At 37.2% G+C, this 12,937-nt stretch overlaps 1 protein-coding gene across 3 annotated transcripts in view; it reads left to right on the forward strand.

Moving 5' to 3' along the window:
- Window positions 1-7,522: 7,522 nt before the first annotated feature.
- The window catches only part of LOC136964302 (LIM/homeobox protein LMX-1.2), a 44,414-nt gene continuing 38,999 nt past the window's right edge, over window positions 7,523-12,937 (forward strand). For 2 of the 3 annotated variants that reach the window (XM_067258370.1, XM_067258371.1), the window contains exons 1-2: window positions 7,523-7,661; window positions 8,129-8,315. In XM_067258370.1, the coding sequence (XP_067114471.1) occupies window positions 7,523-7,661; window positions 8,129-8,315 (326 nt within the window). The remainder of the gene's footprint in view (window positions 7,662-8,128; window positions 8,316-12,937) is intronic. The other variant, XM_067258372.1, reaches the window with a different exon arrangement.

A 12,937-nucleotide genomic window follows, 5' to 3' on the forward strand; every position in this document is an offset into this window, starting at 1 on the left:
AACCTTTTAAACTCAATCATGTTTTGTATTTCGGTAGGACAGAGACCTCTGCCACCAACAAAACATGACATAGGGCCACCTAGGGCTCTTCTGAGTGGAGGTGGGAAGCAGATTTCCTACCTCGAGTTGAAGCCCAAAACCCCCCCTTCAACAATTAATATACCTTATTTCTATACAAAATGTTTCCATCCTCATTGATCCCCCCCCCCCCCCCCCCCCAGCAGCTCCAGAACAAAACAAGGAGGACAGGGGCCAACAATAAAGCTAGGCTTTAGAAGTTACTAAAGATAAAAGTTAGGGACATTATACTGCTCTTGGAAAAGTTGCAGTTTTCTGAAAGCCAACAACAAAGTTGTGTCTTTCATCTGACAACATGCTGTACGGATATAGCAGGTTTTCATTGACTGTCTTTTAACACACATCTAATGCCCCAGCTTGGGTTATGAGCTATTTACACTCTTCCTGTCCTTATTAACAGCAATCTGTTTACATTCAGTAAAAAAAACCTGAAAGCTTTTCATTGGAACCACCAAAACCATTTAAGACAAGGGGTGATTTTCCACTCAAGTTTATACTGCTCCAAAGTTATATATTCCAGTTTGATACAGTATGTTAAAGCTTAAAAAAATAAATTAGCTTTCAGAGAACACAAGTCATCTCTCTTAAACGGATTAATGTTTTACAACAGCTTTTGAGTAGACCTACTTGTTAAAGAGCAACATTTATAGTGATCCATGTGTGTGGTGCACTATATATACTGTTAAAATCCCCACGTCTCAGGGGAAACGTACCTTAACAGTGATTGTAACGCTGCACACACGCCAGGAGCAGCAAGACATGTCTGATGTTTAAATGGATCAAAGCCTTCTCTCCTTTGCATCTGTTTTACAGGGAAGCTGTTGTCCTATTAGTTGCTCCCAGCAAATTGTGGCAAACTGACTTCCAAAGCTTGTTTTATATAGGCCAGGCTACTGTAACTACCAGCATGGCATACTGTCTGTGTCAGTTATTTGTCACTTTTACCTACGCATGTCTTTTATTTTTGGGAGCCTACCACTGAAATCACAATAGAAACTTTTTAATTGTCATGGATACAAATCTGTTTATGGCATTCTTTATCTTTGAGCACATTTTTGTGTCACAGACTAACAACTTTGTTATTATTTACCAACAAGTGGATGTAATACATGTTTGTGATGACAGATGGTGCTGTAATGTTGACAAGTAATCCCATCCCCCCTTCCTCCCAAAACACACACATGCATACACACACATAAAAGTGCAATTACAAGCTGCCACGGTTCTCAGAATTGTTGTAATTGGTGTGCAATATATCCTAGTGCAGGAGCACTGGAACCTGAATCAGCCACACTCCAATCCCTCCCTTGTCTTTGAGGCTCATCAAAGAGAGCGCATTTTTCAAAGAGTGAACATTCCTCATAGGTGGACCAGGCAATTAAGCCTCAAGCTGCTACTTTGAGACTCATTACACTGAAGTTGCCCCTGTGATAGTTAGCTTGTGCATTCATGCTCTGCAACTGGAATTTCTCTCAGGATTGAATTCTTTTTTTCTTTCTTTACAAATTTACAAAGGTGTGAGTGTTTTGTCTTTTAAAGAGAGATGATAATTGATCAACAGTCTCTTTGCGGACAATTATTTCCACCACTGGTAATGACGTGACAAAGATTATTGCTGACTTGTTTTCTAAATGGGCTTTAATATATTATAATAATAATGTCATCTCATTATATCGGTGTAGACGATAATCCTGTTTGAGATAACAATAAGATAACAGTATGTCATGAACTGCAGTTGCACAGCTTACTTACTAGATAACTCAAAAAGCCTCAAGTTTAGTTTAGTCACTTTTCTGTGTCCCACATTTTGACACAAATGTACTGCTTCACAAAATCTGGGTCCTATTTTATTGTAACATTTAAGTTATTTTAGTAGTTATTTTGATATGTTTGCAAACCCACATCTTTATTTGAATGTTTTACAAGTGACTTCAATGTATGTTATTTATAGTTGTGTGAGTGGCTTCAAACAGCTACAATTATGTTCTTGTTATGCAAGCAAATCTTCCATTGCATAGAGTTTTATAGAAGTTTCAAATGTAATGCTTTTGTAGTAATATTTGATGTTCCCATTTCTGCATCATATTTTATCATACATTCAATCTTCAGGTCCAAAAACTTCACAAATCATAAAGGTTTTAGTTAAAAAAAAAAAAAAAAAACACATTCTGCAATTTGCTATTTAGCAGTAAATTAATACAATTTGAGCGAGAACCCCCACTGTTAAACTCAGGAACCTACTTCTGCTCCGGAGGTCTACAACTCCCAGAAGACAAACAGTAAACACATTATTTATCAGCATGGACATTGAGTTAGACTATAAACGAGGTTCAGTTCAAAAGGCATTGGCATAATAGATAGTCTGGTGAGGAAACTCTAGGTCATCTTTGTGTGATTTTTATATTCCACTAAATTTTACAGTTTGATTTGCTAATGTAACATTACTGTTGTGATTGCCTTGCAAACACCCACAAAATGTTTAGAAATGGTTTATGTGGCATTATTTTATGAACACCATGTTTGATCACAAATAAATGAAATATGAATAATAATTCAATATGAACAGAAAATGCTTATCACCTAGACTCTAGTCAGAATTAGATTATATTGAAATTATTGTTTTGGAAGTAAGTTCTGGAAGTACTGTTAAAGCTCAACTTTTTCAAATTCAATTATCCGTTATTTATTTATTTTTAGTTAGAATTTTGCCCAAAATTCTGCACAAATGTAGTTCGCCTGAGAATAACAGTATTACATAAATCTATTAACATGAAGTAGGATATATTCAGTCCTTTCACCCTTTAGCGTTTTGGTCCATAATGAAATAAAGTTAACAATTACAATCAAATTTTAAAGATACACATTTGGGAACTAATTGGAGCCAATTGGCAAAAAAGTGTACAGTAGGAAGCAAGTCGCTGTCCGTTACCGCCTCAATAAAATATGTATATTTTTTTATTGCAATTGTTTCCGTTTTCAATATTTCACTATAGCATAAAATGGTTTTCCTTTAGGTTAATATCTGTTTCCATTACTGTTTGAGGTGGTATTATTATATAAATCTAACGACTTCATACTTAGGTACGTTTGTAGCTAAAATAGGGTAACAAATGTAAATACAACTTTAGAGTAGCCAACATTTTGCCGAAAAGCTTATGGACAAAAATATAATACATTCTAAAGAGCTCCATAAGCATGTGTAACCTATTCCGGTCTGTATCTCAAGCTTTTCGATTTATCTTAAAACCATAACCTAATATATAGCATTATCCTAAACACATCGGCGATCATGCAAGAGGGAATGTTAGTGTAGCCTATTCCATCCACAATAGGTCTGTGCCAAGAATAATTGAATATAGGCTACTTACCACGACATGCACGCTCACCCTCTAAAAACACAATAAGACAAGTTATAGTAGGTCAATTTAACCAAACATATATGTACTTTCTTTTTTTACAGACCCTTGACATTTGTCATTAAGATGAAGTGTGAAAGGAAATTGGCCCACGCTTTTGAAGCACTTGCCACACACCTGTTCAAAGTTTTTGGGTCATAGGCCTATCTGTCCATGCTTAGCCTATCTCCTCCAAAAGATGAGATGTTTAGGACTTGTAGGATACTCTTCAGGTAGGAATGAAGTCTAACTGAATTTTCGTTAACATTGATTACTTGTATTTAGCCCATCATTTAGTTGACGAACGAGGCAAGTTTTGTGGTGTATTTCCTGAACATCAAAGGGCCTTTTTGGGCACTGCATTAATGGGAAGAATGTGCGTTTTGCATTAGGCCTTACAGCATAGCTGTTTGGGGACATGAGTCTCTGTTAACCATTAACATGTGAAAGATTTAATTGCATTTCAGTATTTTATGGACATTGTGTAATGCTATGCTATATGAAACACTTCGAGAACCAATGACATTTTCTTCTTTCAAACAAAATAGCGCCATGGCTTGTGATTAGATGATATGAACACAACGTTCTATTTGGAAGCCATTAGGCCTAGATTACTATATCTAGCGTTGAATACAAATTACATAAGCGAATGTTTCGTGCCAATGCCGAAAATGATCGGCTAACTTTCGGTTTATCTCTAACTAGGGCATGTGATTAAGATGCATTCTAAAACCTATTCATTAAAGTCTGAACAGATCGATATTGAAAATTTAAGTTATTTTAAAACGTGTTACCGTCACTTACCAGTGGCTGAAATGAATATTCAACATAGTCGAATTACTTATTTTGACCACTAGGCGTCAGAATACCCACAAATTTCAAAGCAATGTGCCTTTCTAGCAGTATCCTACTATTGTCCACCACTCAGGTGAAGAGGCAGAGGCTGTTCTATTCTCATGATTCCTAACACCACTTATATAGGCAACACTTGCTCTACTCACCCCATTTTACAGGCAAGGCTTACAAACGTATCATGTTTTGGGGTTAGAAAACATTGTTTCTTAACTCAGCAAGTTTACAAAATTGGACGACTTTATTGTTTGTTAGGTAGCCTATTTCAAGCATAAAAGGTCACTTTACGATTGGCTTAATGATGCAGATAATTGTTGCCTAATGTTGATGGTAGGCTACTAGTTTAAAGTAATTCTTATCATGATGATCCTTATCACAATATATTCCTAGTATTATAATAATCATAATAGTAGGCCTAATAATGTTTGTTGGCTTTTTCTTTTTTTACGTCAATGGAATGTAGGCCTACGTAACTGACTGGCCCCCTAGCCTATAACCTTATAATGATGAGTGGCTAAATAATAGAATTGATAAGAAGTAGCCAGGTAATACGTAAACGTTTGCCATAAGACATGATAATTTACTTTTGCCCGACATAACTCCAATACAACGACACAAAGACGTGAAACAGCCTCGATCTCCTGAAATGCTTGTTTTAGTCCATCTTGGACCCTCCTCGACGCTACCGTAAACCTGATTGACCCAGTAGCCTACCAAACTCTAATTTCCAGCTGTGACCTGATTGCACGCTAGACAAACCTCCTCTTAAAATGTGAGGAGTGTAAAAATAGTCCCTCTAGTTTAGTGGATGAAAAAGACAGTAAACCATATTGTCAGTGACCTGTCTATCCTGTCAGCTCCATCCCCAACAGCCTCTCTAAATCGCAGAACAGTAGGCCTATTTGATCGACGTTATTATTTCTTCAGATCTTGTGAAAACAAAGGGCGGGGAGTGTGAAACTAGTCCAGGGGTAAAGGCTATATGCAGACTAAGGCAGCCATACATTGATTTATATCCCTCGTTGCGCATGCAGTCATTTGCATCTCTTGGCATTGTGAAGGGGCACATATTTACACAAGCAAGATTTAGAGAATGACGAATCTTCTGATATTCAAATTTATTGACGCATAATCTGTTTTTGCGTTGAGCAGCATGTTCCACATTATATATTTAAGTCTGGTAAAAACAGTCGTAGGCTACTAATACTAAGCGTATAGCCTACTATAATAATAGTCTAATTATTAGCATAATATAATCAATAATTATACTTTTGGCAATTATATAAATATGATTATTTAGATAATAATTGTAGGTTGTGATTGGCATATAGCCTAAAAGCAAATATAGAATAATAGCCTTATAAAAATAGAAACAGCATTTTAATAATTGTAATGTTTAATATTATTTGGCCGTTTAATTGCTTTGAGAAGAAAAAATATTCTGAATATGATCCAATGATTGCACACTGGTATGAAGCCCAAATCCAAAACCGACCTGTAAAAGTGCCTCAGATAAATAATAGGATAAATTCATAAATACTTCCTTGTTTTCTTTTCCATTTAGCCCAGTATAGGCTATTAAGACAAAAAATAAAGAACCAGCATCGGATAGCAGTTCGTCTGCTCCTCAATGTGAATCGCCATGTTGACCGAGAAAGCCGATGTAAAGTGACCAGATATAGGTGATTTTATTGGAGCAATTTGATTGTTTCTCCTGTAGCTAATTGAAACAAGAAACAATATAAAATATAAGCTACTTGCCGTCTCTATCATAGGGCTACAGATGTATATCTGTGAAATGAACTATAGGCCTATCATATCTAAAGAACAAAAGAGCACACAACTTATGAATATTGCATTTTCAGACAGCTGCTATCAGGCCAAGCATATAGGCCACTCCGTGGGATAAAAAAAAGTGATTAACGGTGAGGTATTTCATTCCAAACTCCATGATATCGCCCGTTTTACTTCTGGGTTTTTTAATCATGTAGCATAGATATGACATTTCAGAGCCGGGGGGGCCGCTATACGCTCCTCTAGACGGTGACTTCGAACCAGTTGCGGCCTTTGCGGTTATCGCGACCAATCGCCAGGTGCGTTGATCCAGCTTCTTCGGCGGGTTATGGATTCATCGTAGATAATGTCAAATTAGCTTCAAACGCGTAAATAATAAATCATGTTCGCAAAATGCTGACGTGAAAGCTTAAAAAAGTAGGCTACAGCCTAAACACACCAAGTTTACAATGGGTTGCCTTGCCATAGCTATCCGCCTAAAAGGATAATGCCACCATCCTTCACTAATTGTGTTAGAAGTGATAATAATAATAATAGGCCTGAGTTTCGATTAGCCTATACCCTATAGCACTGGCTATGTTTAATGGGACATCGCCTAACTTATTCCAACTCATAAACTATTGGGTTGTAAGGTAAAAAAAAAAAAAAAAAAAAGTAAACATATCCATTATGGCAATTTACAATACTTTCTTATTTTTCTCCACAACTTTCATGCAGATATACAGCTTGAATCTACCGCAGACACGTATCTCGTATTCGACTGACTTGGAAGACTCCTAGCCTATGCTTTTAGAGGCGGAACAATTCCGTTCTATGGCACTGCACACATGAACATTGTGCACCAATAGCATCCCACAGCTGCAAAATAGAGCAAAAAAAGTGATTCGGCGAGGGGAGGGAATGCAGTTGCTTCAATCTCGGCTTCACCTCTTCAAGAGACTATAGGCTACACTCGGCATGGCACATAAACTGTAGAGCTCACTTTGGAACCTCTTCACTCGGGATCTCTGGATTTACAGCACTAGCTTATTACTTCCTATACGATATTTTTTCTTTGAGAGACGGAGAATTCTCCAAACACTCAGCGTCCTGCGTCGAACTTGATAGTATTTTCTGAACCCTGCTAGCCTACATGAGGAAACGCTAAATCACCACAAATTGAGCAGGTGACAACCTATAACAGTTACAAACAATAGGTTTCTTCGTTATGCACCGTAGGCTAACCTCAAAGTTTTTGCGCTGCACAGCCTAATAGTTGCTGTAGCCTATTTATACGCGTTGTAAAATCCTTATTAGCAGTGTCTATTAAGAGCATTTATCTAAACTTTTTTGTGTTTTCGCAAAGGCGTTCAGTGTGCAATAAGGAGGGTTTAAGACCACACTGTCTGTGACCATACATTGTTATGGAAATTGCAACAGGTCTCGAGTCACTGGAAAGGCGCTTCTCGGCACGGACTCATTCCGCCTGTTCTAAGATGCTGGACGGTATTAAAATCGAAGATCATCTCAGAACTGGAGCGGCTGCTCTTGGCGTTATGATTGGTAAGTTATTATACAATATTTCGTAATGCATTCAGAAAACTGTGAATCTGGCGTTTTGTTTTTAAGTAGGCTAATGCTTGTAGGCTCATTTTAGTTTCCTCTAGGTTCAGTCTCCTATTCTCTACGGTGGAGCTATGTCTGCAAGGCATGCAAGACTAGGCCACTGTCTTATAACTATAGCCTAAAGTTTGTGAAAAATAGGCTAACTAGCAGAAGAATATAAGTCTGTACAACCGATAAAGTAGCCTTTTGCTATAATGCAACTAATGGTGTAGTAAAAGCTGATGCCATTGATTTGTTATTCAAACGAGGAGCTATGTTTTCAGAAATGTTAAGCTACTTGCAGTCAATGTTCTTTCAATTTTGACTGGGAGTGTGACATTTCTACATTTGATAAAAAAAATCCAAAATATGTGTGTGTGAGTGAGATGTTACAATGCTGTATCCCACATATTCTTCTCTACCAGGAGCTGATTGTCATCATCAGGCTGTGTGCGAGGGTTGTCAGCGGCCCATATCCGACCGATTTCTGATGCGGGTCAACGAATCCTCTTGGCACGAGGAGTGCTTGCAGTGCGCCGTGTGTCAACAGCCACTTACCACAACTTGTTACTTCAGAGATAGGAAACTATACTGCAAAGTCGACTACCAACAGTAAGTAGGTCTCTTTTTATTTTCACTCCTGTTTATTTTCTACAAAACTGCAGTTTTATAACACGCAAATTTGAAAGAACGCGTTTAGGGAAAGCGAGTTTTTTTGTGGTTAAACTGGCTTTGCTTAAATTCTGGTTTAATATAGGAATAGGCCTGCCTGTGCTTTAACTGAATTTTCACAGTGGAATGGCATTTCAGTCAATGTTTTTTCCGCACTATATAGGCTTTGGCATGAGGCATAAAACGGTTAGGTTTTATCTGAATTTATCCTATCCTAATTGATTTTATTATAATTCCTCGTATTTTGTAAGCCATTATAACCACGCAATATTTTTCCAATACGATCCCATTTTGTATGCAAAATTGTAGGCTATGTAGATTATCTCTTGGCTGTTTGCCTATTCTAGGCTACTTATAATTATGCTTATTAAGTTGTTCAAATTTGTCCAGAGTTTATATTGAAATACAGCATTCGCTTTGAAAGATTGAAACAGAGCGAACCTTTTCACAATTGAGTGACTGAATAACTTTACAATAACAGTTGCATTCATAATTTTTGTTATCAATAAGAAGCTTAATACAAATAAATAAACACAATAACAATGTATTAGCCTACGTGTTGAAAATCTCTAATATGGGTTAGGGTTCTACAATACTATCGTTTTTTCTTGCAAACTGCAACTATGACTGCACGTTGTTTACTGCAGAATGTAGGGAATTTGGAAGTATGGTAATTATAATTATTTATTTAATTTTTAGTAGGCTAGTATATAGTATAGGCTACAGTTGTATTATTTAGTACATAGTGGCCGAGATGTATTTCAGTGTATGTAACAGTTTGGATATAATTGGTTATAGAAATCCATTTGTTTTATCAATGTAATTTTTATAAAAATCAAAGTGAAATCATTACTTATTTGTGTGTGCATGGGTGAGAGTTATATGGTTGGTGGAGTGCCTGACTTGATGCATGTGTATTCATCCGTGTGTTTGCTTTGCTCTGATCACCATGGAAAAACACACAGCTATGATATTACTAGATATAAATCAGCAGTGGTTCAGGAGGCTGTATCTGGTGGGGTAGTAGTTTGTGTGTGGGAGCCGTGTGCAGACAGTTCTGTGCTGCGTGCAGACTGTGGGGTGTCTCTTGTCCCCGTCTTTCTGCACGGTTGCTCTTCATGCCTGTCAGTAAGTTTTAAGGGGCCTTTGTCCCAGAGCTTTAAACATTGCTACTTCAATCACTGGGACATTATCTCTCCCTGCTAGAAGTCTGGCAGGAAACAATGGGTGACATCCATTGCCTCACATCACTGTGTCCACCATTCAGAAGTCTTCCCCCGACATGATGGCAAGCAGTTTCTCCAAACAATGGGAATTTCATAGTCGTAGTTTGGAATTCCATCACCTGAGAAACACAGAAAGTGCTTAAGTGTACTGTTGTCTACCCTGATCATAGAGGGATTTAGTCTATATAATTTACTTTTGGGAATATTTTGATAGCATTTCAATAGGTAATGCAAATATGGAAAGATAAAAGATCAGGAGGAAGTGTGTTAAAAAACACACATTTGGAGCTTGGGACTTTCTGTCCTTTTTAGATGTTCTTTTTCTTCAAACGTTACATTTGACATTGTGACAGTCTGTCATAATTGCTGGTGGCATTTTTACCCCCTACATTTTATATTTGTATTCCTTGATTTGCATGTGGAAATTGCGGTTATCTGAAAAATGCCTTTATTCCAAATGAGCTTGTTGCTGCTATCTATAAATGTAATGTCTCTGAGGTAATACAAACAGACAGCTTAAACCACAATCCGTCACAACAAAAATTTGATTCTTGAAATTGTCATACTTGGGTTTTGTGGACATTCCATAATCAAATGCCTCAATAATTCTCTGTTAAAGGGATATATAGGGCTTTTTCTTATTGATTCAATTATATTATTGAAAAACCTGTACTATCTTTAAAAATATATATTTTATTGACCAATTTTTTATTTATGATTCTATTTAATTGAAATGATTCATAAAAAATATTTAAGTTAAACAAATTTAAAGAGTTTGGACCAGATTACATGATTTATGTGAATTGTAACTTTTTTCAGCCCACATTTTTATGTAAAACGCATTTTTTTTATCTCACGTTTGTGTAGCCTTTTTACAATGCAACATCCATATTTTAGTATTTGTATATGTCTCTTCTGCTATTTAAATGTTTTAGAAATTTGTGTCGATCACTGGTCAGTGTAGCAGTAGCGCTACTGGGTCTGGACCAATGACGAGGCAGATACCTCTGCATGTTTAACCCTTTGTTCCACCTCTCCGTTTTCAATGCCACGCCTTACACACAGACATCGTCCTTCCTTATGTGCAGCTTCACCCAGACAGGCGACATTTGCAAAATCTGTCCTCTCTTCTATAAAAGGGTATTTACTTACAATGATGGGATATTTAAGAGATCTAATTCACACCCTTTCTGACTTTTATGGTGCTCATTTAAGACACATTAGTCAGGCCGCAAACTGAAGCAGGTCTGAAGGAGAAGCTTGAGGCTCTGACAGCTCGTTGTGAAGATGGCAGCAGATTACGCTTGGTGCCCTGTAATTATCTGAACAGTAAATCTTTATATTCCCATCCCTCGACACCTCTATCCGCTCTCTAAATAGTTGTAATTGCCATGTGACTTCATGTATTCTGACTTATATTGATTAGCTTAATGGTACATGTACGCTACAGAAAAATAAGTAATCTTATTAAGATTCATAATCATAAATAAGATCAAAAGAAAACTGTTGTTTTGAGACAGTTTTACAGTGCAGCCTAATAATCAACCCAGTTCTCATTCATATCTTGCTGATAATAACTCTTTTTTAATGGGTGGTCAATAGGCCTATGTCTGTGAGATGAGACAGTTTGTTGGATCAGGGAAAGAGCAGACAGTGATGTCACAACATTGGGTCCTAGAATAACACAACTCTGCTCCAAACACCACAGGGGCTAACGTGGGCAAAGGCCTATCAGCCTGTTCCCCTGGAAACCAAACGACTATGCACAAGGTTTGCATCAAAATTGGAGTGTCAGGTCCCTGCTTCCATGAAGTTCTGGGTTTTGCAGGCATTTCGCTGAGTGGGGTTTTCTTTGAGTGTCAGCCCATATTCATCATACGACTCACAGGACATTGACTGTAACATTGATCAAAGAAATCAAGAGATAGATTTTTTTGGCTTTGCTATTTTGTCACTGCAGATCATTTTCAGTGTTTATTAAAATTAAGGATGATGTAATAACCTGTGCATTGCGTTGGGTGTAAATCACGATAGGTAATGACATAGTATTGTTTTATGCCCTCTAATAAATCTATAAGCATTGGAGAAACTAAAAATTAGGACACATTCAAACATTTTGGGAAAATAGTGTTCAGGCAGTAGAGTGTCTGCATGTGGATCTGGAACTCTATTGATGGAATTCTTTGGTGCACTTTGTATGTTGGGATAAGGCCCTGAAGTCAACAGATTGAAATACAAGTCCCAATTCAGCTATGTTTAGATTGTTTCTGTTCGGAAAAATATTACTGAGTTTATAGAGACAACACAACCCTATACTTCCAGAGCAGTAAAATTAAGAATTAATTAAGAATTAATTAGGCTCCAATGAAAAAATATAGAACTTTTTTTTTTACTGAACTTTGAATGTATGACAAAAATTACTTGTTTTTGAAGCCAGTGCCGAAATGCAGAATTTTCAAAGCATGTTCCATTTTGAAATGTGTATGGCACACACAATCCCTTTGAGTGCCGTGATCCTCATTATGCTGATAGTGGTTATTTTTATTTTTTTTGGGGGGGGGGGGGGGGGGGGGGGGGTGTATATCCGCTGGTGCATCCTATTGTTAAATGTTGTTTTTTAATTAAGTGGAGCTCTGCACCCAGGTTTATAAGGCTGACGTGAGGACTTTTTGACCTGCCCTTTTGTTTTGAAAATTACAGTGCCCTTGGTCTTCCCTGTCTTATCCACCCACTAGGGGAGAAACAATATTTATGCACATTCTGTATGCCCTACCGAGTAACATCGTAACGTTTGTAGAAGTCAATCAATCCTTATATGGACTGCGTCTGAGGAAATCTTAACTTCTACGTTTATGTTCTGTGTGGCTAATAGGTATGAACTTTCTACATGAAAAAGCTGATTTACTACATGAGTAAATCTTAATATTTTGGGGCCAGTTGTCAAGACAATTCAACATATCTCACAGAGGATTTAGTCATTTGAATTGGCTTTCCAGACTAAAAAGGGACATATTTTACAGTAAACACGTTCATACAATTGCAATTTGATAAAAAATATATTATTTTGTTGATAATCACCAACAGAATCCCAGTTTAACAGCTTGTTTAGTTCAATGCCGCAGCCCATGTTGACTCTGTAGTGGTCTCTGCTGTTTTAAGGCCTTTGCCTGGGCGTTCTCAATACGGAAGTATTGGGTTTCATATCAACATAACCTTTCCCCAGTCCTACCATCCAAATGTGGTGATGCAATCGTCTATCATTCCATGATATGCATACCTTTCTCACCACAGTTTTTGTAGCTGTACACTGTGTAGTTCACATAAGTGTTTTCTTTT

Source organism: Osmerus mordax, chromosome 20 (genome assembly GCF_038355195.1).
Source record: "Osmerus mordax isolate fOsmMor3 chromosome 20, fOsmMor3.pri, whole genome shotgun sequence".
NCBI classification, from domain to species: Eukaryota; Metazoa; Chordata; class Actinopteri; order Osmeriformes; family Osmeridae; genus Osmerus; species Osmerus mordax.